The sequence below is a fragment of the Ascaphus truei genome, chromosome 13, assembly GCF_040206685.1.
Source record: "Ascaphus truei isolate aAscTru1 chromosome 13, aAscTru1.hap1, whole genome shotgun sequence".
Taxonomy (NCBI): domain Eukaryota; kingdom Metazoa; phylum Chordata; class Amphibia; order Anura; family Ascaphidae; genus Ascaphus; species Ascaphus truei.
In genome coordinates, this window is record NC_134495.1 from 18,577,094 (window position 1) to 18,599,777 (window position 22,684).

General features: G+C 44.8%; 1 protein-coding gene across 2 annotated transcripts in view; it reads right to left on the reverse strand.

Annotated features, from left to right (window-relative positions):
- Positions 1-22,684, reverse strand: part of SGSM1 (small G protein signaling modulator 1) — a 152,870-nt gene that overhangs the window by 17,485 nt on the left and 112,701 nt on the right. Inside the window, exons 10-18 of one of the 2 annotated variants that reach the window (XM_075568736.1) lie at positions 21,457-21,524; positions 17,817-17,980; positions 16,417-16,546; positions 14,914-14,917; positions 13,203-13,315; positions 7,565-7,703; positions 3,470-3,534; positions 1,882-2,027; positions 1,390-1,518 (exon numbers count right to left, since the gene is read on the reverse strand). In XM_075568736.1, the coding sequence (XP_075424851.1) occupies positions 1,390-1,518; positions 1,882-2,027; positions 3,470-3,534; positions 7,565-7,703; positions 13,203-13,315; positions 14,914-14,917; positions 16,417-16,546; positions 17,817-17,980; positions 21,457-21,524 (958 nt within the window). The remainder of the gene's footprint in view (positions 1-1,389; positions 1,519-1,881; positions 2,028-3,469; positions 3,535-7,564; positions 7,704-13,202; positions 13,316-14,913; positions 14,918-16,416; positions 16,547-17,816; positions 17,981-21,456; positions 21,525-22,684) is intronic. The other variant, XM_075568735.1, reaches the window with a different exon arrangement.

Consider the following 22,684-nt stretch of genomic DNA (forward strand, 5'->3'; position numbering starts at 1 on the left):
AAAGCCGCAGGTAACTTGTTCTACTGGTTCTCTTCTTTGTTTGCAACGTCAAACAGATAAACAGACGCATAGCTGATATGCTTCAAATTACAGATCCCATTTTTCAGAAAATACAAATAAGTAACACAGTTTCTACAGTTCAATTAACTGGATTTCTGTAAAGTTATCTAATGAAATCATATGAACATGGTAGTAAAAATGAACCCTCCTGAACTTCTGTAGAAGTCCTGCGCTTCTGGTAAGCAATGCCTTTTCCGTTAAGCCGGGAACACTGAAACGCCTACAAAAGACGCCCCCTGGGGACATCGCACCCACTCGGGTTGTAGTCACCAGGAAGCCCCCCCGGTGGAGCATCTATGTCATCGTTACAGTGTTACCAACAGAACGGAAAATCTGTCGATCACCAGGGGTGATCAGGAAGATTCCTACAGGTTCCTTTCTACTTCTGCATTATTATTTTATTATTGACACAAATAAAGGATGGTAGCGTGTTAGCTAGTAGAATAGACAAAAGTAGGGTAGACGTGATACCTTCAATGCCTAATCATCCTGAAGAAGGAACGCTTGTGGTCCTGAAAGCTTGAATGCTTTTTAACCACCGGTTAGACATTAAAGGTATTACTTCTACTCTACGTTTGTTAAATTATTTTATTAGAAAACTTTTTTAAACAGTGCCGTTGGTTGAGCTGCCTCTTTAACGAGGATGTAATCTTTCTAAGGACACTGAAAATGAGTGAGCCTTTTGAGTGCTTCTGAGTACTTGTGAGTATAAAACTTCTCAACAGTTAACAGAGACGCAATAACGTTGAATGTACTGTAGCCCTTCTTATTAAGGAAGGCCAAGTTCGTGGGTTGGGAATCCTCGAAATTCATTTTGAAGTTCAAGTCAGACTTGGGAAAAACCGGTCAAACCCGAGCAAAATCTGAGCTAAGCCCCTGAGAAAGGGCCACCTTCAGGCACATTATACAGGGGTTTTTAGTTGTTGTTTTATTTGAGGATTTTACTTTTGAAAGGCCGTGCAAACTTTTACAAAAAATTTCAACGTTTGAACAAAAAATGGTAAAAAGAAATGTCCTCCATATTTCTAGTTTTTCGCCTCAGAGTAAAAAAAATAAATAAATCCAAAACCATTCAAGTTTCAGCGCAACCAAAACACACGAATATTTCTTAGAACCAAAACCTCAGTGAAAGTGCCATCCCTAAATTCTTAGCTGTTGACCTTACGACATGCCCCGGATGTCCTCTAACCTTCTGTAAACACTGTATAGAGAAATACCTACTGTGGTTATTTAATTTGATTGTCATGGGGCAGGGTGAACAGGCACAGCATGGATAATACAAGCATGGAGACACTTCAAATATTTTGCTATAACATCCAGAGCTCTCACCTCTCTTCTCTCCGATTCCGTCATCCCGAACTGATAGTGTCCAAGAAGAAATGGCCAAACTTCTTTCCTTATCGCGTGCTGAATGCCCCCGTAGTAAATGAGACGTAGAAGCTCCCGCTCTTCATAACTCTGATGGGTTCCAAAGACAAAGACTTTATTCTCAGTCCTTCAGGTGTACAAATAATCACACGACAATCTTTCGGTTTCTCTTTTTTTATTTGTAACACTCTTGAAACCAGGTTGTGCGTGTAGATAACCAGGGTTGTAAGGGGTGTTGGTCTTCTAGTTCAATGTGGATTTCCACTTACACTACCACTGCCTGACATTCATTGGCTGGACGTAGCCCAGACAGGAATTGAACCCACCATAGTGTTGACTAAGGACCAACACCTTGAAATGCTGCTAGGACCGGAAGAGTGGGAATATACATTTAAAGTAGCATCTCTGAACAGTAAATGCTTTGTGATTAGCTACAGGGCCACAGATACCTACCGTGCTGTCCGCCAAATACTTCTGCCATATGTCCACAGTCAGCCCCAAGCTCGCATCAACTGCTACATCAGGATGCACAATCTTATGGTTGACCAGAGCCGATAAGTGAGTTCTCACGGTAGAAAGGTGTCTGCAGTAGGCCAGCCCTGTTATAGTTGAAGAAAACCAAACTGGTCAGCAGCACATTAAAAATACTTCCCCAAAAAACTATTTTTTTTGTGTGTGACCTCATACGTGAATGACACATATCAAGGAGCGAGAGGAGAGAAGACACAGGTACACGTGCAGATGTACTGGGCTCTGTTGTCCCCTCTGGTGTGTTATGGGAGATATATTGTGATATTCTGCATTCACACTGCCACTGTATCCTACGGAAACTCTGTGATTGAAACGGGATATGTTATCTGTGTCACGTGCTGCGGTCATTCTATCCACTAGAAGCGGTTAATGCAAACATACTGTGGCGAAGGGTTAGGCCTCGCTCAGACAGGCCGCGTTCAGTCTAGTGGATGACAGTTGTCACACTAGAAACTGCAGTCGCGTCACGTGAGCTGGTTCAGCCTATAAAGGCGAGACAGCTCTGTGACGTGTTCGTTACGCGCCCCCCCTGCCACGCCCCCAAACGCCGCGACCCAACTCCTGCAGTTTGAGTGCAGATCGCTGGGCTGCAGGAGCTCGCGACGGAGGTGCGCACGCAAGCGTGTGGATGTAGCAGCCTGTCTGAGCGAGGCCTTAGTGTGGCAAACAGGGGCACTGCGAGAAATCTATTAAAAAAAGTGTGTGCTGGACACTCGCCAGAGCTATGTAACTTGAGAAGTACTGTAATGTAAACCCCTTCACCACCAGATAGGCCAGTAAAAATGGCGATTAGCGCCGACCGCTGCTTTAATATAATATGCATCTCTACATTTACCAAGATACACACAAGTGGAGATAAAAAGGAGGGGTCGTGGGCCCCAAAATGGAGTCCCTATAACCGCGGAGGAAGATGGGGCCCACCTCCAGCCTATGAGTTTAAGGAGAGAATGGGTTACATTTGAGAGTGGGTCTTGGGGCGACCGGAGGAGGAGGTCCTCCAACCTTCAGTGAGAGGAACCTCCCACGTGAGTGAGGAGACTGCCCGCCCTGTGGTTATGCAATGTTTGGTGGGTTTATGTTGTTTAAGGGGGAAAGTACAGCAAGGATGTGAGTGTCTGTACAGCCGGAGGGGTTCCATTCAACTGTGTGGACAAGGATTAATACCCGATGGGTTGGGATGGGGCACAGAAGACCATGCAGACTGGTGCTATTCGTTTGGCGGTGCCATTGCTAGATGCAGCAAGGCCGGGTTTTCCGGTTAATGTATAATTCTTCAATAAAAGCTGTTTGTTCCACATCGGTGTCGGTGGAGGTATTTGGGTTGGGGCTAATGGATGGGTATGGTCTGTAACTGGTCAAGCACAGATCAGCTGCAGAAACACGTTCCTTTGTTTTTAAAGATCTAACTAAAAACTGACAAGCTTGTTCCATGAACAGATAGGAAAACATTCTAGATAAAGGTCATAGCAACACAATATTTCACTAATCAAAATCAGTCTCAAATACTTACACCCATAAAAGGCCCTGGAGACAATCTGGTACTTCATGTTGTCACACAGCATTTTAAGTGGCGCTCTGAAAAAACAAATAATATACATATTTTATCCAAAGCTTTACACCGATTACAGGACATTTCCACATTAAAGCAATTTCTCAAGAAATATGGAGAATTGAAGCACGCAACATAATATGGATACAGGCATACCCCGGTTTAAGGACACTCACTTTAATAAGTACCCTCGCGAGTAAGGACATATCGCTCAATAGGCAAACGGCAGCTCACGCATGCGCCTGTCAGCATGTCCTGAACAGCAATACCGGCTCCCTACCTGTACCGAAGCTGTGCACAAGCGGGGAGACTATAGAGCCTGTTACAAATGCGTTATTTACATCAGTTATGCACGTATATGCCGATTGCAGTACAGTACATGCATCGATAAGTGGGAAAAAGGTAATGCTTCACTTTAAGTACATTTTCACTTTACATACATGCTCCGGTCCCATTGCGTACGTTAATGCGGGGTATGCCTGTATACTACACTTATGTATTTAATATAAATATGTAGTACACTGTTTTTCATTTATTTTTTAACTGTTCCTTAGAAAATATTATATACCTGTGAAAATAAGGGAACAATCCCATTATTTAATTTGAAAGGAACTAGCAGCTTTTTTATACAACCCTCCCACCCCCCAAATCCTAATATGGTAAAATTCTTCTTGGGTCTTCGTTGCTCAAGATCCTCTGTGCTAATAATGCCAATTTATGCTTCAGTCATCAGTACAGTGCGTCTAACACTTCCCATTAATCACACTATAAATCCAAGCAGTCAAGCTGTCTTCTACTAATTGCTTTTAATTACAGGTGTGTAACCGAGTGTTTCTTCTCAGAACACGAGCAACGGGGGCCCCTTTCTCAGAACCGAGAGGAAAAGGACTCGTTCCTACTAATAAAGCAGATTTAATATATCTATCAATTAGACTCTAAACGTAATTGTTCACCCAGATCATTTGAAAATGGCAGATTCTGACTCACCCCTGGAGAGGAACATGCTGATGTTACAATTATCTACATCTGAAGAAGAGCAATTGACTGAGAAGCCTTGAATGGTGCAATACCTTCCTATAGCTCAGTGCCTCTGAAACTTTGGTCCCTAGACCACCAGCGTCACCTCCCCCCTCCCCACCATAGACTTTAGTTGTGGTTCCAGAAGACATTCACAATTGACTTCAGGTTGGCAAAGACGTCAACCTCTTTTGGCAGCAGAACTGTACTTGAATCTGTTCACTGCCCTTATGGCGTACGCGCATTTTCTCAGATGGAGCGGTCAGCCCGATCAGACCAGCAGTGTAGCTCTTTCTACTTCTGTCTCCCGCATCGTGGGCTTGGTCACGTCATGTGATCGCTACTGGAGTGATCACATGACCCGGACACTCCAACGGTCCAGTGGCTCGCTGGTGCCAAAGGACCCCAGGCACTGTAACGGTTAATAGGAAATGTATGTATTTATCCAGTCTCTATTGAAGTCTATGAGAGCACTAATGCTACAAATCAGTAAGACTGAGCCCATATTAGTGAGACGCAATGAGATTTGACATGTCTGTAAATGAGACTGCATATTTGTATGTATGTATATCTTTATGTATATAGCGCTCACAGCTGTACTCAGCGCTTTACAAGAGAGACCATACAGTACAGGGAATTATAGCACAATAAGTGCAACAAATAAGATCAGACAATAGGAAAGGAAATCCCTGTCCCGGAGAGCTTACAATCTAAGTGGTATTATGGGAGACCTGCAGATACACTAAGTAAGGGAATAAGTGCAGAGATGGCAGTCGTTGGTAGGAGTGACTGTGGGTGTGGGACAGTAGCCATGAGTCCGGGTTATTGGAGAGCTTAATTTAAGAGGTGAGTTATAAGGTTAGTCTTGAAGGAGATGAGCAGAGACTGTTTTGGGAGAAATTGAGTTATTCTAGCAGCAGAATGTTGGACAGATTGCAAAGGAGAAAGTTGTGCGGCACGGAGGCCTGTTAGCAATATGTTACAGTAATCCAGAAAGGAGAGGATGAGGGCAAGCATTAGAGCTTTAGCAGTAGTGTGACAGAGGAAAGGGTGGATCTATGGCAATATTACAGGGGAAGAAGGGATAGGATAGACGGCAGAATCATTTACAGTGATGGAAAATTAGGACATTGGGCCAGGTTTATGGGAAATATGAGAAGCTCAGTTTTAGCCATATTAAGTTTAAGGCCATCAACGAGGATATAACCAGGATGCAAATCAGAGACTTGGGACTGGGTTGCAGGTGTGAGGGTCGGGTGGATAGATATATCTGCGTATCCGCTGTATAGAGATGAGATCTACGGCGAAAATAGTTGATGAGGTCACCAAGGGATTATGTGTAGAGAGAGTAAAGGAGAGGACCTAGAACAGAGCACTGAGGTGCACCAGCAGACATATCAACAGGTGACAAAGACATGTTAGCAAATGAGACAGAACATGTGAGATGGGAGAGGTAAGATGAGAATCAGGATAGAGCTTGGTTGCGGATGCCAAGGGAGTTTAGAACATCCAGGAGAAGAGGATGATCGACAGTATCGAAGGCAGCAGAGAGATCGAACAGGATTAGTAGGGAAAAATGACCATGGGATTTGGCTTCATGTATATCATTGGATACTGTAGTGAGCACAGTCTCTGTTGAGTGAGCTGTACGAAAGCCACATTGTAAAGGGTTCAGGAGGGAATGGGAATTAAGAAAGTTGATTGTACGGGAGAACACGAGACGTTCTAGTAGTTTGGAGGCAAAAGGCAGGAGCGGGATGCAGGTTCGTAGTTAATAAGGCACGTAGGGTCTACAATGTTTTTGTGAATAGGTGTGACCACCGCATGCTTAAAAGAGGAGGGGAAAATGCCAGAGGTCAGGGAGGAATTGAAGATATGGCTGAGAGTGGAGACTAACACAGAGCAAGAACGTTGATAAGGTGTGAGGGGATAGGATCAGGGAAGAAACGTCCAACTCTGTAACAGGAGAAAAGGAGTCAAGAGTGAAGGAAGTTTGGGTAGAAGCAGAGAGGAGGTGGAAGGGACAGACGGAATCTCCTTGTGAATCACCCAACTTGCTTTGAAAGTGGTCGGCAAAAGCTGGTGAGGAGAAGTTAAGGAAGGGTGGGAAGTGGGAGGGGGAGGTCAGAGAAGGGAGTCAAATACAGAGAAGAGATGGCTGGCATGAATTAGATTTGTGAGTGCTGATGAGCGAAGGAAAATAGTGTTGTTTGGCCTTAGAGAGAGCAGAGTTAGAACAGGAGAGGAGAAATTTATAGTGCAGAAAATCAGCCTGAGTATGAGACTTTGGTGCTTTCATGTGTATAGTGCAGCTTCCTCTTATAATTAGCTCTAACAAGCTTCCTGCCTCTGGCACATCCAGTACCATTATCAGAGACACTTCTCAGATTAATATATTGCTGTTTTTAGATAGCAACCTTATCCTTGTTAACTCTTTGAGTGTCAGTGGGAGCAGCAACGCATACGCATTGCATTAATACCAGCGGTTGAAGTGCCTTAAAAAAAAAGTAGTGGTCGTATGATTGAAGGAGGCAGATGCACTGAGATCTGTTGGGGGTTAACGCATCAGAACAGATGTTGACTGCCACAGACTTACATGGGAAGTAACCCTTTAAGTGCCAGAGTGCCACGGCGCCTCCGGCACATCGCAGAGTCGCTTATTACGGAAACAGAAGGGCTAAAAACGCCCATGACGGGGACACTCAAAGGGTTAATGAAAAAAAAAACTTAAAAAACTGTGGATAAAGTCTTTTGGACGTCCTAGTGGAAAGGATTATACAATACGTCATATTTTCAGCTCCGGGGCCCCTCGGTTCCAGACTTACTTATCGGGGCAGTTACCAGTGTTCTTGCTCCCAACATCACCCGTTGTGGCTTCCTGTTGGGTAGCCATTCAAAATCCCAACAAGAACACATGGGACAGTGAGTCTTGCTACATCTGTAAGTCTAACAATGTACTTCCAGCTGTCTGCTATGGGTTCCCCTGATTGTGATTGGTTAATCCCACTTCCTTGACATACGGCATACTCCTTATCGTACCTCTCATGATTGCAGCCATTGGCTGGACCTCCGTCTGTTGACCCATTCTGAGAGCAGGAGGAACAGGAGGACTTGCGGGTGCTGGGTTGCCACATGGAAGGCAGCCCTCCTCCCTGAGTATCCATTAACTCTTGAGCCACTGCAGAGAAGGAAGACACTCAGTAAAGCAGCGTCACCCCACCGTATATTTTCAGCATCGCATCCCCAATTGAGAAAAACCACTGATTTCTTATCACTGGGAATCTCCTGGCTCTTGAGGTATACACGGGGGAAGCAGAGAATGGTCAAGAGAGCCAATGAAGGAATGTCTATCATCAAAGCAATGTTCCTCTCATTCATTAAAGAAGACAGATGTCCTCCAGCACGTTGACTGAAGCACAGATGTTAAACATGGAATAGATAAAGAAAGGACAACAGTATATTAATAAACTGTTATCCTAATGGACACATTTAAGTTAAACTTGTACACTTACAGATTTGATTGATTTTCAATCAATAGATTCTTTTCCAGATAAAGTTTCAGAGGTTACATCAATTAAATGAGGCTAGGTTTCTGCTTATTCAGGATACTTAACTTAATGTAAACAAAAGAGAGAAAACATCATGGCACGATAAATTTATTACACTAGAGTGGCTTAGAGCAATATTGCTCTCACAGACAGCACTGGGTATATCAGCGTTTTTGGATAGCTTCCCAGCATGGACTTCCTCCTCTCTTGTGTCGGTCCTGCTCACAGTTCAGGCTCCACGGAGTCCAATCAATTCGTCTCCTTTACCTTCACACGCCTGCTGTGCCCACCTCGTCGAGTTCTTAAACAGGGGGATTCACGCAGCTTCTCACGGTCAGGAGGTGATTGCGTAGCAGTGGTGTCTTCTGGGTTGCGCTCGCGTCCGTGTGCGGGTGCCCGTAGGGCAATCAGCTGACGGCTAGGTGAAAGAAAATCTACACGTCACGAGTGTTACGGTGGTCTGTAAGTTCCAATCCAACGCGTTTCGCAACCGCTTCGTCAGGGATCTGGCTCAAGGTGTTGTCCCATGGTATTAAATAGTGTCTTCAAACGAATCAAATTCATTCCAGCTGATTACATTATTAGCTTGTCCATCGAAATGTGCTGAGTGGTTACAATTATTTGTACCTTCAACAACATCATTACATAGCACAAAATCAAATACATTAAAATACAATAAAAACTCCATACAATATAAACTTAAATTAGTTTATAGGCAATGAGATCGGAATGTTCCACATATCAGCATGCTGGGAACCAAAGACGGAACCGACCCACTCATTCCCCATTTTGTATAAACGCCATAAATATTATTGTATAAATAACTTATAAGTGTCCATTTGGATAACAATGTATTAATATACTGTTGTCCTTTCTGTATCTATTCCATGTTTAACATCTGTGCTTGAGTCAATGCGCAAGAGGACATCTGTCTTCTTTGCTCAATTCTGTGGAGTGACGTGTAACTCGCTCCTGGACTCTGGCAGCTGGACTTAAGTATACCTATATAACAAGAGACAGGGGTGCCCAATGCTTGTTATATACAATTGCCACGCTCAGTAGCTCTCTTGTTGACATAAATATATATTCATGATGTGGTGGGTGTGGGAGTTTGAGCTAGCTGGGAATGTGTGTTAAGTATACCTATATTGGACTCTTTAGTACCTCGTCAATATAATTATATTTTGCTTATTGTATTTAATTAATCGCACACATCACGTTTAATTAATTATCACTAGTTTAGTAGTTGGCGCTGCAGTACTTCCCTTCTCTTTCCTCTCATTCATTGACTTACTTCCCTGTAAGGGGCATTTACACTAGTGGGCAGAAAGAGCACCTCAGTGGTAGAGATGGGCGTATGTGTCAAAATTCTTTGCAGATTGTTTAACAAAATGCGATATGCAGATGGAGATTCGATGGCGGTTTGAATAGTAAAAAAAAAATCGGGGAGAATGCTCCTGAAATCCCCATCGTTTTCTGCCTACGAACGTGTAGACGTTCGATTCGCCCAGATGACCTATTGTAGTTTAGTCCCAAGTGCTCCTCCATTCAAACACGGACCCCTGTGCTCAAAAGAGAGCACACCTGAGATACCTGGGAAATATGCAAATAGGAGACATCACAATATACCAGGGGTGGCCAAACTCTGTCCTAAAGAGCCACTAGTAGGCCAGGATTAAAGGATAACCCCTGCTTCAGCACAGGTGGCTCAATCAGCAGGTATTAAGGGAATCCCTGCACGTGCACAGGTGGCTCAATCAGCAGGTATTAAGGGTATCCCTGCTTGTCCACAGGTGGTTCAGCCATTTTGATTGAGCCACATGCGCTGAAGCAGGGATTATCCTTAAAATCTGTTCTGCAGTTGGCTCTTGAAGGCTGATTTTGGCTACCCCTGCAATATACTTTGTATATCCTATTAGGTAACACAGGTGTGCTCTTTGTTTTAGCACAGGTGTCTCTCCAATGGCTGTTTGAAGGCAGGTTTCAGGGGATCTCTCTCTCTCTTTCCCTCGGGAAATTGAATGTATAAACATTCGCAATCAAACACACAGTGGCGGCTGTTGGTACTGCACACACACAAGGTCAGGGTCACTTTTTAGACCCCAGCGAATATATCCGTGGCGGCGAATAAACGCCATATGACCTTGGATAAGTGACTTTATCTCGCTGTGCCTAAACATAATATAATGTTAAAGTTTGTGTTTGTAAATAGCCCTTTAGATTTGCAGGTACAGTGAGACCCTCCCTCCAAAGGGCGTACTATATCATTTTTAGGGAGATAAAGTGACTTGCCCAAGGTCACAAGGAGAGCGGACACTGGGATTCAAACTGGGTTCACCCACTTCAAAGACAATATTATTACCACTAAGCTACCCCTACAGCCCAAGTTAGATTGTAATGTATTTGGGGCAGGTGACTGCAAAATTCTACTGTTCTGTATGTAGAGTGTCACATACACTGTAAATGCTATAGCAGAAACATATATACTGTATGTGTGTGTATATATATATATATATATATATATATATATATATATATATATGCAAATATAGCTGTATGCTCATCTGCATGTCTTAGGCAGGTCTGCAACCCCGCCTTTCCCCATTATCACCCAGCATACAGCACTTCCACTGCAGCAAGGGATTCTGGGAAATGACATGCAAATGAGCACACAGTGTCACTTTTTGCCTCAATAACCATTTTTTTTTTTCTTTTTTTTTTTCCCCCCCCCCCTTCCCCCCCCCCCCCTCCATCCCCATATATGTCTCAATAACCATTTTTAACATGGTTCCCTATAGGCTTAAGCTTGCTGCATGGTCACAGCTTCGAGCACAGCCAGGGTTAAGGTGCATACCCAGAAAACCAACCACAGACAGCTGTTTCGACCTTGATGGGTCTCATCAGTGTGGGGTTGATTTTACTGGGAATGCAAGAGAGGCTTATGGGATAGGCCAAACCATAATACTGAGTTAAGTTATGGTGAGTAAAAAAAGTGACAAAAACCCTCCACAGGAAAGCAAATATGCAAATATAGCTGTATGCTCATCTGCATGTCTATATATATATATCCCATTAAGATAGTTACGATAGGAAAAGATTGCTGGACTTCCCTAAACCAGGGGGCATCTGGTGATAAGATATCAGCTGTTGTGCACGAATTCAGAGAATGTAGAGAAAATGTGATTGGTGCTTCAATTTAATGACTCAAGATAGGCACGAGGCCTATAGTAGACAGCTGGACCGATCATGGATAAGCATGAGCGTGATGGAATTTACTTTTGTACATTTCTAATTATTATATTTTGCAATGATTAAAGATTTAAAAAAAAAAAACAGAATGTAACAGACCTGGGCCATATTTACTGATGGGTGCCAAGTCTTAAGGGACATGATGGCCCATTCACTTGTATGGGTTACAAGGTGCCTTATGGCTTAGCACTGTTTAGTTAAGCTGGGCCAGTCTGCTTAAAGCAAGGGAAGCAAAGTAAGCTGGTAAACACCATGTTGCCATTTGTCAGGTACATAAAGACCAATCAACTAAATGGAAGAGTAAAAAAAAGAGGGTTTCCTTAACCCCTTTACTACCAGATGGGCCACAATGTATTAGTTTTCCATTGCTTTGTTAAATGGTAACATGTGCATGGTATTCCAATTTACAGTGGAGGAGGTATGGTAACATGCACATGGTATCCCAATTTACAGTGGAGGAGGTATGGTAACATGCACATGGTATCCCAATTTACAGTGGAGGAGGTATGGTAACATGCACATGGTATCCCAATTTACAGTGGAGGAGGTATGGTAACATGCACATGGTATCCCAATTTACAGTGGAGGGGGTATGGTAACATACACATGGTCTCCCAATTTACAGTGGAGGAGGTATGGTAACATGCACATGGTATCCCAATTTAAAGTGGAGGAGGTATGGTAACATGCACATGGTATCCCAATTTACAGTGGAGGAGGTATGGTAACATGCACATGGTAACCCAATTTACAGTGGAGGAGGTATGGTAACATGCACATGGTCTCCCAATTTACAGTGGAGGGGGTATGGTAACATACACATGGTATCCCAATTTACAGTGGAGGGGGTATGGTAACATGCACATGGTATCCCAATTTACAGTGGAGGAGGTATGGTAACATGCACATGGTAACCCAATTTACAGTGGAGGAGGTATGGTAACATGCACATGGTCTCCCAATTTACAGTGGAGGAGGTATGGTAACATACACATGGTATCCCAATTTACAGTGGAGGGGGTATGGTAACATGCACATGGTATCCCAATTTACAGTGGAGGAGGTATGGTAACCTGCACATGGTAACCCAATTTAAAGTGGAGGAGGTATGGTAACATGCACATGGTATCCCAATTTACAGAGGAGGAGGTATGGTAACATGCACATGGTATCCCAATTTAAAGTGGAGGAGGTATGGTAACATGCACATGGTAACCCAATTTAAAGTGGAGGAGGTATGGTAACATGCACATGGTATCCCAATTTACAGTGGAGGAGGTATGGTAACATGTGCATGGTATCCCAATTTACAGTGGAGGAGGTATGGTACAGTAACATGCACATGGTAACCCAATTTAAAGTGGAGGAGGTATGGTAACATGTGCATGGTATCCCAATTTACAGTGGAGGAGGTATGGTACAGTAACATGCACATGGTATCCCAATTTACAGTGGAGGAGGTATGGTAACATGCACATGGTATCCCAATTTACAGTGGAGGAGGTATGGTAACATGCTCATGGTATCCCAATTTACAGTGGAGGGGAAAAGAACGTCCGCTCCTGCTGTAGGTGACGTCCCGTTATGAGCTTGGATTTAGCGGAGCTTTCTGGATCTGGACCTTAGCGTGCAAGCGCTAATTAGCAGGCATGTCGTTTACAAAACGCAACTTCCCTACTGCCTCTTTGTCCGCAAAATTACTTAACCCCTTAGGTGCAATGGGTAAATAATCAACAATGTGTGATAACCCTTTTATCACCGTAAAGTGTCATACACACTGGCAGGTAAAGTATCACTAGCCCCATGCTGTATAATGGACCAAATGGCAACATGCTGCCTAGCACATAGATTGGGATGGGTGGTAATACAGGACGGCAGACCCGGCATGGTGGGAGGGATACGGAACCGCTCAGAAGGTGATTGGATCACTGCAGCTTGGCTTGCTGGACTCTTGGACCTCAGATGGTACATGGAGGTGGAGCATGGAAGGTGGGTGAATGAGGGAGAAAAGTGACGGTGCACAGTAACTGCAGACAGAGGGAGATGGAAAACACAAGGTGAGATGACAACATACAGAGCGGAACGGATCTGGAGAGTGCCTGAGGGTTAGCAGCATTTACTGGAGCTGCTACAGCAGCGCTCAGGCATGAAACATCTGCTCTGCCAGTTTTAGAGTTTGCTCCCTAATGCGAGATACGTACAACAAGCTACAGTATTCAATCTCAGGAATGAAGAACACAAAACAAAAATCCCGAGATGTATTGCTTTCATTATGGGCTCATTAGAGTCTTGCAACTACGTTGCTGTAGATATTTCAAAGATGCAGTGATTAGGGTGACTGAAAATAAAATCTTCACAAAAGGAAACCAATGGAGGAATTCATGTACTCATATGGGTGTGTATGTGTGTACATATACTGTGTATACACTGTCCCAGCCAGCTCAAACCCCAAATCCACTACACCAGGGGTGGACAACTCCTGTCCTTAAGGACCACTAACAGAACAGGTATTGGGGATATCCCAGATAATAGTGCTTTGGCCCATTTGTGTCTGTGGTGATGGGGGTAGGGGTTGGGTTATGGGGATAGTTGCCCCGGGGAGGGTGGTTAGCCCTTCCGGGTGGGTAGTGGGAGGGGTTAACCCCTTAATTACCATAGCAGTTACTACCCGCTAAGTTGATTAAGGGGTTACTGGCAGTAGCTAGTATTTTAATGTAAATATTAGTGTCACTGAAGAGGAAGATGGCCTTCATCCTGGCAGGGGTAAGAACAACTTTTATTTACTGAAGGGTGGCTGGCTATTGATTGCTTTTGAATGGGCAAAACTGTGATTAGTCAGATCTGGCTAACAGGGCTTTTGCCCATTACTGTTTCTGGTGGCGGACGAGGGGTTGTTGGGGGTAGCAGTGGGTCTTCGGAGCTGAACCGCATGACTTTCAGGTCCGGGGATCCCTTGCTTCCCGAGGTACGGTAACTCCTGCAAGTTTAAATGTCCCGGTCACATGGGCCGAGACGCGGGACATTTAAACTTGTAGAAGATACCGGATACAGAGGCCTGCACCTCGGGAAGCAGGAGGTCCACCGGACCTGAAATTAATGCTGTTCAGCTCCGGAGACCCCCTGCTCCAATTCATTCCTTAGCTAATTTCGCTTGTAAAGCAACTACAAACGAGTGCAGTATGTCATTGTTTTTAACAAACGGTATTTAAAATGCAATTTGCAATAGTGAATACTGTTTGTTCACAAATTTCATACCGAGAGCTCTGAACATACCAACACGTTCGATGTGGCAATTACAATATCAGAGCTTCTAGAATAGGGCCCCGTTGGCTTGTCTGAATAATTCAATCAGGATTGTGAAGTGTCTGTTTCTGTCTTTAGTGTCAGAGCATAAGCGGCGATATCTTACAGCCTGGCTGTGTACGATGGCTCGTTTTGGGTGAGTGAGGTGCACGCTGGAGTTACAGACGTGTGCAAAGAAGAAAAAAGTCCTCCATCTATTGCTATTATCATCTAGGTGTTTATCTTAAGTTGGTTTATTGGTTGGCGTTACTTCCATCTCTTCTAGTTATTGACGTAACTACTGTACATCTGTCTGTGGATTTCTTATATACAGATGTGTGTAGTTTTCCATTCTTCCGTGTTACTGTGGTGTCCAGAAAGTTTACTAGGTTTGACGAATAAACTATTTTTAGCTTAATTGATGGGCGGAATGAATTGAAGGACACGTAAAATTGTTTTAGATTTTCTGCAACCCCTGTCCATATTATAAACAGATCATCAATGTATCTGTAGTATTTGTAGGGTTTGTGGAGGCATGTGGTTAGGAATCTCTGTTCAAGATTTGCCATAAAAAGATTGGCATATTGCGGTGCCATCTTGGTACCCATTGCAGTCCCCATTAGTTGTAGGTACATTTCCTTGTTGAAGCTGAAGTAGTTGTGTGTGAGAATGTATTCTATCAGTTTGGTAATTACTTAATCACTGTATTTCTGACCCAGGGGAGATGTTGCAAGGAATTGCAGGCATGCCACAGTGCCATCCTTGAGGGGGGTGTTATTGTACAGGAATTCTACATCCATGGTAACTAGTAGTGTGTTGGATGGTAGTTGTTTCATGTTGTTAAGTTTATTGAGGAAATCTGTGGTATCTTGTTTGAAGCTGTTGGTGTTTGTGACAAGTGGTTTTTAGTATATTCTCCACTAAGGAGCCTGATGAAGGACCCTGAGCGGTTCGAACTTATCGAACATATCAACTTGTTGGTCCATAAAAGGTATCATCCGCCCTACTCCCTCTCCCTCTTTTGTTACCATATAGAAGAAAGGACCAACGCGGCTACTCACCCTTCTTTGCCATGTACAGTATATTTATCCAGAGGAAGGCAAACAAAAAACCCCAGTGAAACATTATTCAATAATGTTTCATAAAAGGAGAAAATTATTTCCTTCCTGACTCCAATAATGGCAATCGAATTGCTCCCTGGATCAACATATTTCCCATGTTTACTTATTTGGTATATCGCTGTATACCTTTCATTTCTAAAAAGATGTCCAACCTCTTTTTGAACATATCTATTGTATCTGCCATCAGTCTCCATGAGTAATTAATTCCACATTTTAACTGCCCTTACTGTAAAGAGCCCTTTCCTTTGTTGGTGGCGAAATCTCCTTTCCTCCAACCTTAAGGCTTAATTGTGTCGTTTGTACTGTCCTCGGGATAAGTATTTTTTTTTATAATTTCCTTGTATTGACCCCGAAAATATTTCCATATAGTTATCATATCCCGTCTTAGACGCCTGTTTTGTAATGTAAACACATCTAAATAAACCTCTCCTGATAAATCAGATTATCCATCCCCTTTATTCATTTGGTGGCTGTTCTTTGCACTTTTTCTAGTTCCATAATGTCTTTTTTTATGGAGTGGTGCCAAAAACTGCACTCCATATTCAAGGTGTGGTCTCACTAATTGTCTATTCCACGAAAACAGTAGTTTCACACATGTCTACTAAACACTAAACTAAAATGTTAATACTAAACAATGAACACAGCGCTGCTTGACATATGTAATTTCTCCTTAGAGATGATTTTTGCTTACCAAACTCAGACTGATACCCTGGGTATAATATTCTGAATACATAGTCTGTAGCTTCATCTTCTTCCTTGTCTGATGTTGACTCTGATGAGCTCTGCGGACTCCTCTTTCTCAGCTTGGGAAACACCTTCCCCTGCGGATTCCATACAACAAAACAGGCGGAGATAGTATTCACTTTACTTTATTGAGACCCTGCCACATTTTTAAAGCAATCTGTAGTTATATTGGCAACAGAAAGGAAGGTAGGAATAAATGAAATTCTAGAAGTGAAGTCGTAATTTCTGGATGAAAGGCTCAAGCACAATAAGATGCAAATTGGGTTTCTTGTTAATGTATTTCTATATTTTAATATAAATGGAATTTCCATTAAATGTCATTCTATTTCCATAAAACTCAGCTTTAAAGTAGTTATCTTACCCCAAGAGACAGCACTGTTATTCACAGCATATTCCTATTGTACAAAAAGTATGGAAACCCAAATATGTGTGTGTGTGTGTATAAATATATATATATATATATATATATATATATATATTCAATTTTGCTTCTTAGTAAGCGCTACTACTTAAGATACATATATAGAGAGTTATGCACTAATGTGCAGTTACTATAAAACTGAAAGCTGGCTCTTGCATGTTTAATATAAATGTCTCAGGGGGATATGTATTTCCCATATGCGCATAATGGTGTTCATTTTATGGGAAACGCGGCAAGAAGAAGCATTCTTTTCTGTCAATACCTGGAGGTGTTTTGCATAAAATTTGCTCCACTTATATCAGTGAGCGTTCGGGGAAAAGGATAAAGAGATTAAGGAGGGAGTTATAGGGAGCGGTTAAAGGAGCAGTTTGAAGAGGAGTTATAGGGAGCAGTTAGGGGAGGAGTTATAGGGAGCAGTTGGGGAGGAGTTATAGGGAGAGGTTATAAGAGCAATTAGGGGAGGAGTTATAGGGAGCGGTTTCAGGAGCAGTTAGGCGAGGAGTTCTAGGGAGCGGTTATAGGAGCAGTTAGGGGAGGAGTTATAGGAAGCGGTTTAAGGAGGAGTTAGAGGGAGAGTTTAAGGGAGGAGTCATAGGGGGCGGTTATAGGATCAGTTAACGGATCAGTTATAGGGAGCAGTTAAGGGAAGAGTTATAGGGAGCGGCTATAGGAGCAGTTAGGAAGGAGTTATAGGGAGAGGTTACAGGAGGAGTTATAGGGAGAGGTTATGTAAGACGTTATAGGGAGTGTTTATAGGAGCAGTTAGGGGAGGCGGTATAGGGAGCGGTTATAAGGGGTTAGGGCAGAAACACAGCTGTCCAAGTTGGCCCCCACACTTTCTAAGTCATCTGCTCCACTGATGTGAATAACCGACAAACATCATTATCCTGCCATGCTCATCTACACGTCTAATTTCACTTGCTGACCTTTCCTCTTTGGGACCATAATGGAGGGTCCAGCTGGCCATGCGGTAGAAGACCGTTCTCCAAGCAGGAGAGAAACTGCAGCAGATGGCCCCCACGTGGGAATCTTAAGGGCGGTCTCTGTATCCCATCCTGACTCACCAGGACCACTGTGCCCCCGCTGTCTACTATTGACAGGAGATACCAACAGACTAGTGAACATATCACACAGGAAAACATTTACTCACTGTACAATTATCTCATGGACCAACAAAGATTCTTCTTGCATCTAATAGTGTGTACAGAGCTTTCCAAACTTCACAAGTCGCAGCCAGTAAAGTACAAATTCTGTATACTCTATTTTAATGTTGTTTTATTTTTATTTATTGTTTAACATAGGTTTGAAGCAGGTTGTCTCCGGAGCTAAACTCCATTTAGCTCCGGGGACCCCCTGCTTCCCAAGATACACCTCCAAAGGGGGTGTCGGTATCTCAGCAAAGCTTAAAGCTCCCGCGTCACGCGGCCAATAGGAAGCCGAACCTGATGATGTCGCGGCTTCCTATTGGCCCACAGGGTGCGGGAACTTTGAAACTCCGCCATTACGTGACCGCTGCTAGCCGAGAGGAGCGGCTGCCGGCGCCCCTTACGGATGTAAGTATCTCCGGAAGCAGGGGGTCCCAGAGCTGAAATGAATGGGGTTCAGCTCCGGAGACGCCCTGCTTCAATCCTACGTTGAAAAATAATTGCGACACAAAGTTGCATGCAAGGATCGCCTCTTTAATGACACACGTAACAATCGTAGAAGTTTGTACTTCTTCAAGTTCAGCTACAAAAACTGCTACTGTGCAGTAAATCAAAGATTATCAATCACCTATTATATACTGGAGGTTTATTGTAGATAATACGTGTAGTATAATATAACAATGTATCAACATGAAATCAACCTAACCCCAATAACCCAAAAATTGGACAAGATAAGAATGATATATCTGAACATTTAGCACCAGATATTGATATGCAAGTAAAAGTAAATAAACATTTGTGGGTAAATACAGATACCGCGGACGTTATCCCACCATTTATCGGGTTGAATGACGCACTATAGTGTGTGGTGGTCGGAGATGGTCCGCTGCAGACTAAATGGCCCATCGCATTAACACAGCGGGGTCCCTGCTGCGTGAGTCCTACCAGGGTCTACCTGTCTGTAAGAGACGCGCAGTAAGAGATAGGCTGAATCAGTCACTCTACCTGCGCGCCTCTAACAGGCGATCGCAGGGGGTTTATTTAACTTTTAACACTACGGTATTGTAGCAGGGGGTCTCCGGAGATGAACCGCATTGATTTCAGGTCCGGGGACCCCCTACTTCCCGAGATACAGGCCCCGTTATGGGGTGCCGGTATCCCCGCCATGTTCAAATCCTGTGGGTCACGTGACTGTGGGATTTTAACACTGCAGGAGATACCAGCACCCCATAACGGGGCCCGTAACTCGGGAAGTAGGGGGTCCCCAAGGCTGAAATCAACTATGTTCAGCTCAGAAGACCCCCAGTTCCCGCACACTAGTATCAAACACCCCCTCTCCCCCCCTCAAAGAAAAGATCATGACCTTAGCGGATAGCTGCTAAAGTAATGAAGCTGCTTACATTTTATTTCATAGTGTGCATTAGCAAGGGGTCCCGTGACCGGAGGCCTTTAACATTGCGGGGATACCGGCACCCCATAATGGGGCCTGTATTTTTGTTCAGCTCAGGAGACCCCCATGCTCACGCACACTATGAATAAAAATTAAATGTAAGCAGCTTCATTACCTTCGCAGCTACCCGCTAAGGTAATGATTTTGTCTTTGGGTTGGGGTGTTTGATACTAGTGTGTGGGAGCTGGGGGTCCTCTGAGCTGATCAAAGTTGATTTCAGCCTCAGGGACCCAATACTTCCCGAGATACAGGCCCCGTTATGGGGTGCTGGTATCTCCTGCAATGTTAAAATCCCACGGTCACGTGACCCACAGGATTTTAACATGGCGGGGATACCGGCACCCCATACCGAGGCCTGTATCTCGGGTAGTAAAGGGTCCCCGGACCTGAAATCAATGCGGTTCAGCTCCGGAGACCCCCTGCTACATTACTGTAGTGTTAAAATTTAAATAAACCCCCTGCGATCGCCTGTTAGAGGTGCGCAGGTAGAGTGACTGATTCAGCCTCTTTCTGACTGCGCGTCTCTTACAGACAGGTAGACACCCGCTGTGTTAATCTGATGGGCCATTTAGTCTGTCGCGGCAAAACTAACGAGGGTCACGGGCAGATCTCGAAAAATCAATTAGAGAAATGGTCAAATAGCGACCGCTACATCTGTATAAGGACAATAGGGGGCATGTTTCCAAACCCCCCAACCTTCATCCTTGTGGTCCCCAATATTGCCTGTGTTGTCTTAATTTCCTTCTCCCTGCTGGTCATCAAACACATCCCTGGCGCCCCATTTCCTCCCCACCCACTTCCCGCGGTGCCCCATTTCCTCCCCACCCACTTCCCGCAGTGCCCCATTTCCTCCCCACCCACTTCCTGCGGTGCCCCATTTCCTCCCCACCCGTTCCTGCGGTGCCCCATTTCCTCCCCACCCACTTCCCGCGGTGTCCTATTTCCTCCCCGCCCACTTCCCGCAGTGCCCCATTTCCTCCCCACCCACTTCCTGCGGTGCCCCATTTCCTCCCCACCCACTTCCTGCGGTGCCCCATTTCCTCCCCACCCACTTCCCGCAGTGCCCCATTTCCTCCCCACCCACTTCCCGCAGTGCCCCATTTCCTCCCCACCCACTTCCCGCGGTGCCCCATTTCCTCCCCACCCACTTCCCGCAGTGCCCCATTTCCTCCCCACCCATTTCCAGCGGTGCCCCATTTCTTTCCCACCCACTTCCCGCGGTGCCCCATTTCCTCCCCACCCACTTCCCGCGGTGCCCCATTTCCTCCCCACCCACTTCCCGCGGTGCCTCATTTCCTCCCCACCCACTTCCCGCGGTGCCCCATTTCCTCCCCACCCACTTCCTGCGGTGCCTCATTTCCTCCCCACCCACTTCCCGCGGTGCCCCATTTCCTCCCCACCCACTTCCCGCGGTGCCTCATTTCCTCCCCACCCACTTCCCGCAGTGCCTCATTTCCTCCCCACCCACTTCCCGCAGTGCCCCATTTCCTCCCCACCCACTTCCCGCAGTGCCCCATTTCCTCCCCACCCACTTCCTGCGGTGCCCCATTTCCTCCCCACCCACTTCCTGCGGTGCCCCATTTCCTCCCCACCCACTTCCCGCGGTGTCCCATTTCCTCCCCACCCACTTCCCGCAGTGCCCCATTTCCTCCCCACCCACTTCCTGCGGTGCCCCATTTCCTCCCCACCCACTTCCTGCGGTGCCCCATTTCCTCCCCACCCACTTCCCGCAGTGCCCCATTTCCTCCCCACCCACTTCCCGCAGTGCCCCATTTCCTCCCCACCCACTTCCCGCAGTGCCCCATTTCCTCCCCACCCACTTCCCGCGGTGCCTCATTTCCTCCCCACCCACTTCCCGCAGTGCCTCATTTCCTCCCCACCCACTTCCCGCAGTGCCCCATTTCCTACCCACCCACTTCCCGCAGTGCCCCATTTCCTCCCCACCCACTTCCCGCAGAACCCGGTTCTCACCTTGCTGATGACAGTGTAAATACACGATTTCTTCCAGGCGAATGGTCATTGCATAGTCCCAGTAGACACTTAAAAAAAAAATAAAAAAATTTCAAAGAATAGAAGAATATTTAACCCTTTAGTGCCTCAAAATGCAGCAATGAATTCTTCTGAATGTTACTTTTGTACACTATAACCCGGACACAAAATGAGTTATTGCCAGTAAAAAAAAAAACAGTGACAAAAACCCTCCACTGTACAGTGTACAACAAATAAAACGAGCACGTTCATGTCTCAGAAAGGTCTGCAGCCCTGCCTTTCCCCACTATCTCTTAGCATCCAGCGGTTCCACTGCAGCAAGGGATTCTGGGAAACGACATGCAAATGAGCACACACACAGTGTTCCAGCTTTCCCTAATGGTGGCAACCCTGGTTGCTGCTTGCCACTGCTGGAGACAGTGGACTTGATGGATCATTTGGTCGGACCAGTATCGGCAGTGCTAATTTTCTTATGACCATCATAAGGTTAGGTTGATTCTAACAGTGTCAATTTCAAGTTGCTCCCATTTGTCCCAATGTACCAATTCGGGGTTGTTTTTAGGAGCAGTTAGGGGTGCGGTTGCTTAATGCAACACTGTATTGGGATGTGTCAACGATGGCATTGGTAAATGTGTCCGTTTTATTTCCTCATTCTATTATTTAAAGGTTCAATCCCACATAGACGGACAGTTACATTTCGTAGGAGCCTCTGAATGGGGAAGCGTTTCCTTTCCCCTTACCACCTCCCCCGTCCTTATCAGAGAGCCAGTAAAGATAAGGGGAGGTGGGACTCTGGCTGTACAAGCTCTTGCTGACCACACAGGGACATCTTACACAGGGGAGCAGCCAGAGGCAATCACCCCCTCCCAAGTCTCACTAACACACACATTAAATATACACATAGGTGTCAGGTTTGGGTAAAAAAAAAGGTATCATTTCCCCAGATGTGACCCCATAATCATGTCTGGAGGAGTCTGTCGCTTACCCCAAATGGGGAGGAGGCGAAGTAGACCGATTTTCTATTTAACTCTATATTATATACCCCATTTAGAAAAGTAAGCAGGTTCAAAATATATTAAAAATGACTGTTTGATGGCCAAGATATTTGTTGATTTTTAATTACAGAAGGCGTGTTATTTTGACATTCATTCTGTACTCGCAATTTGTAAGGGCCTGTCATGGTAATATCATGAAATATTAAGTATTTTCA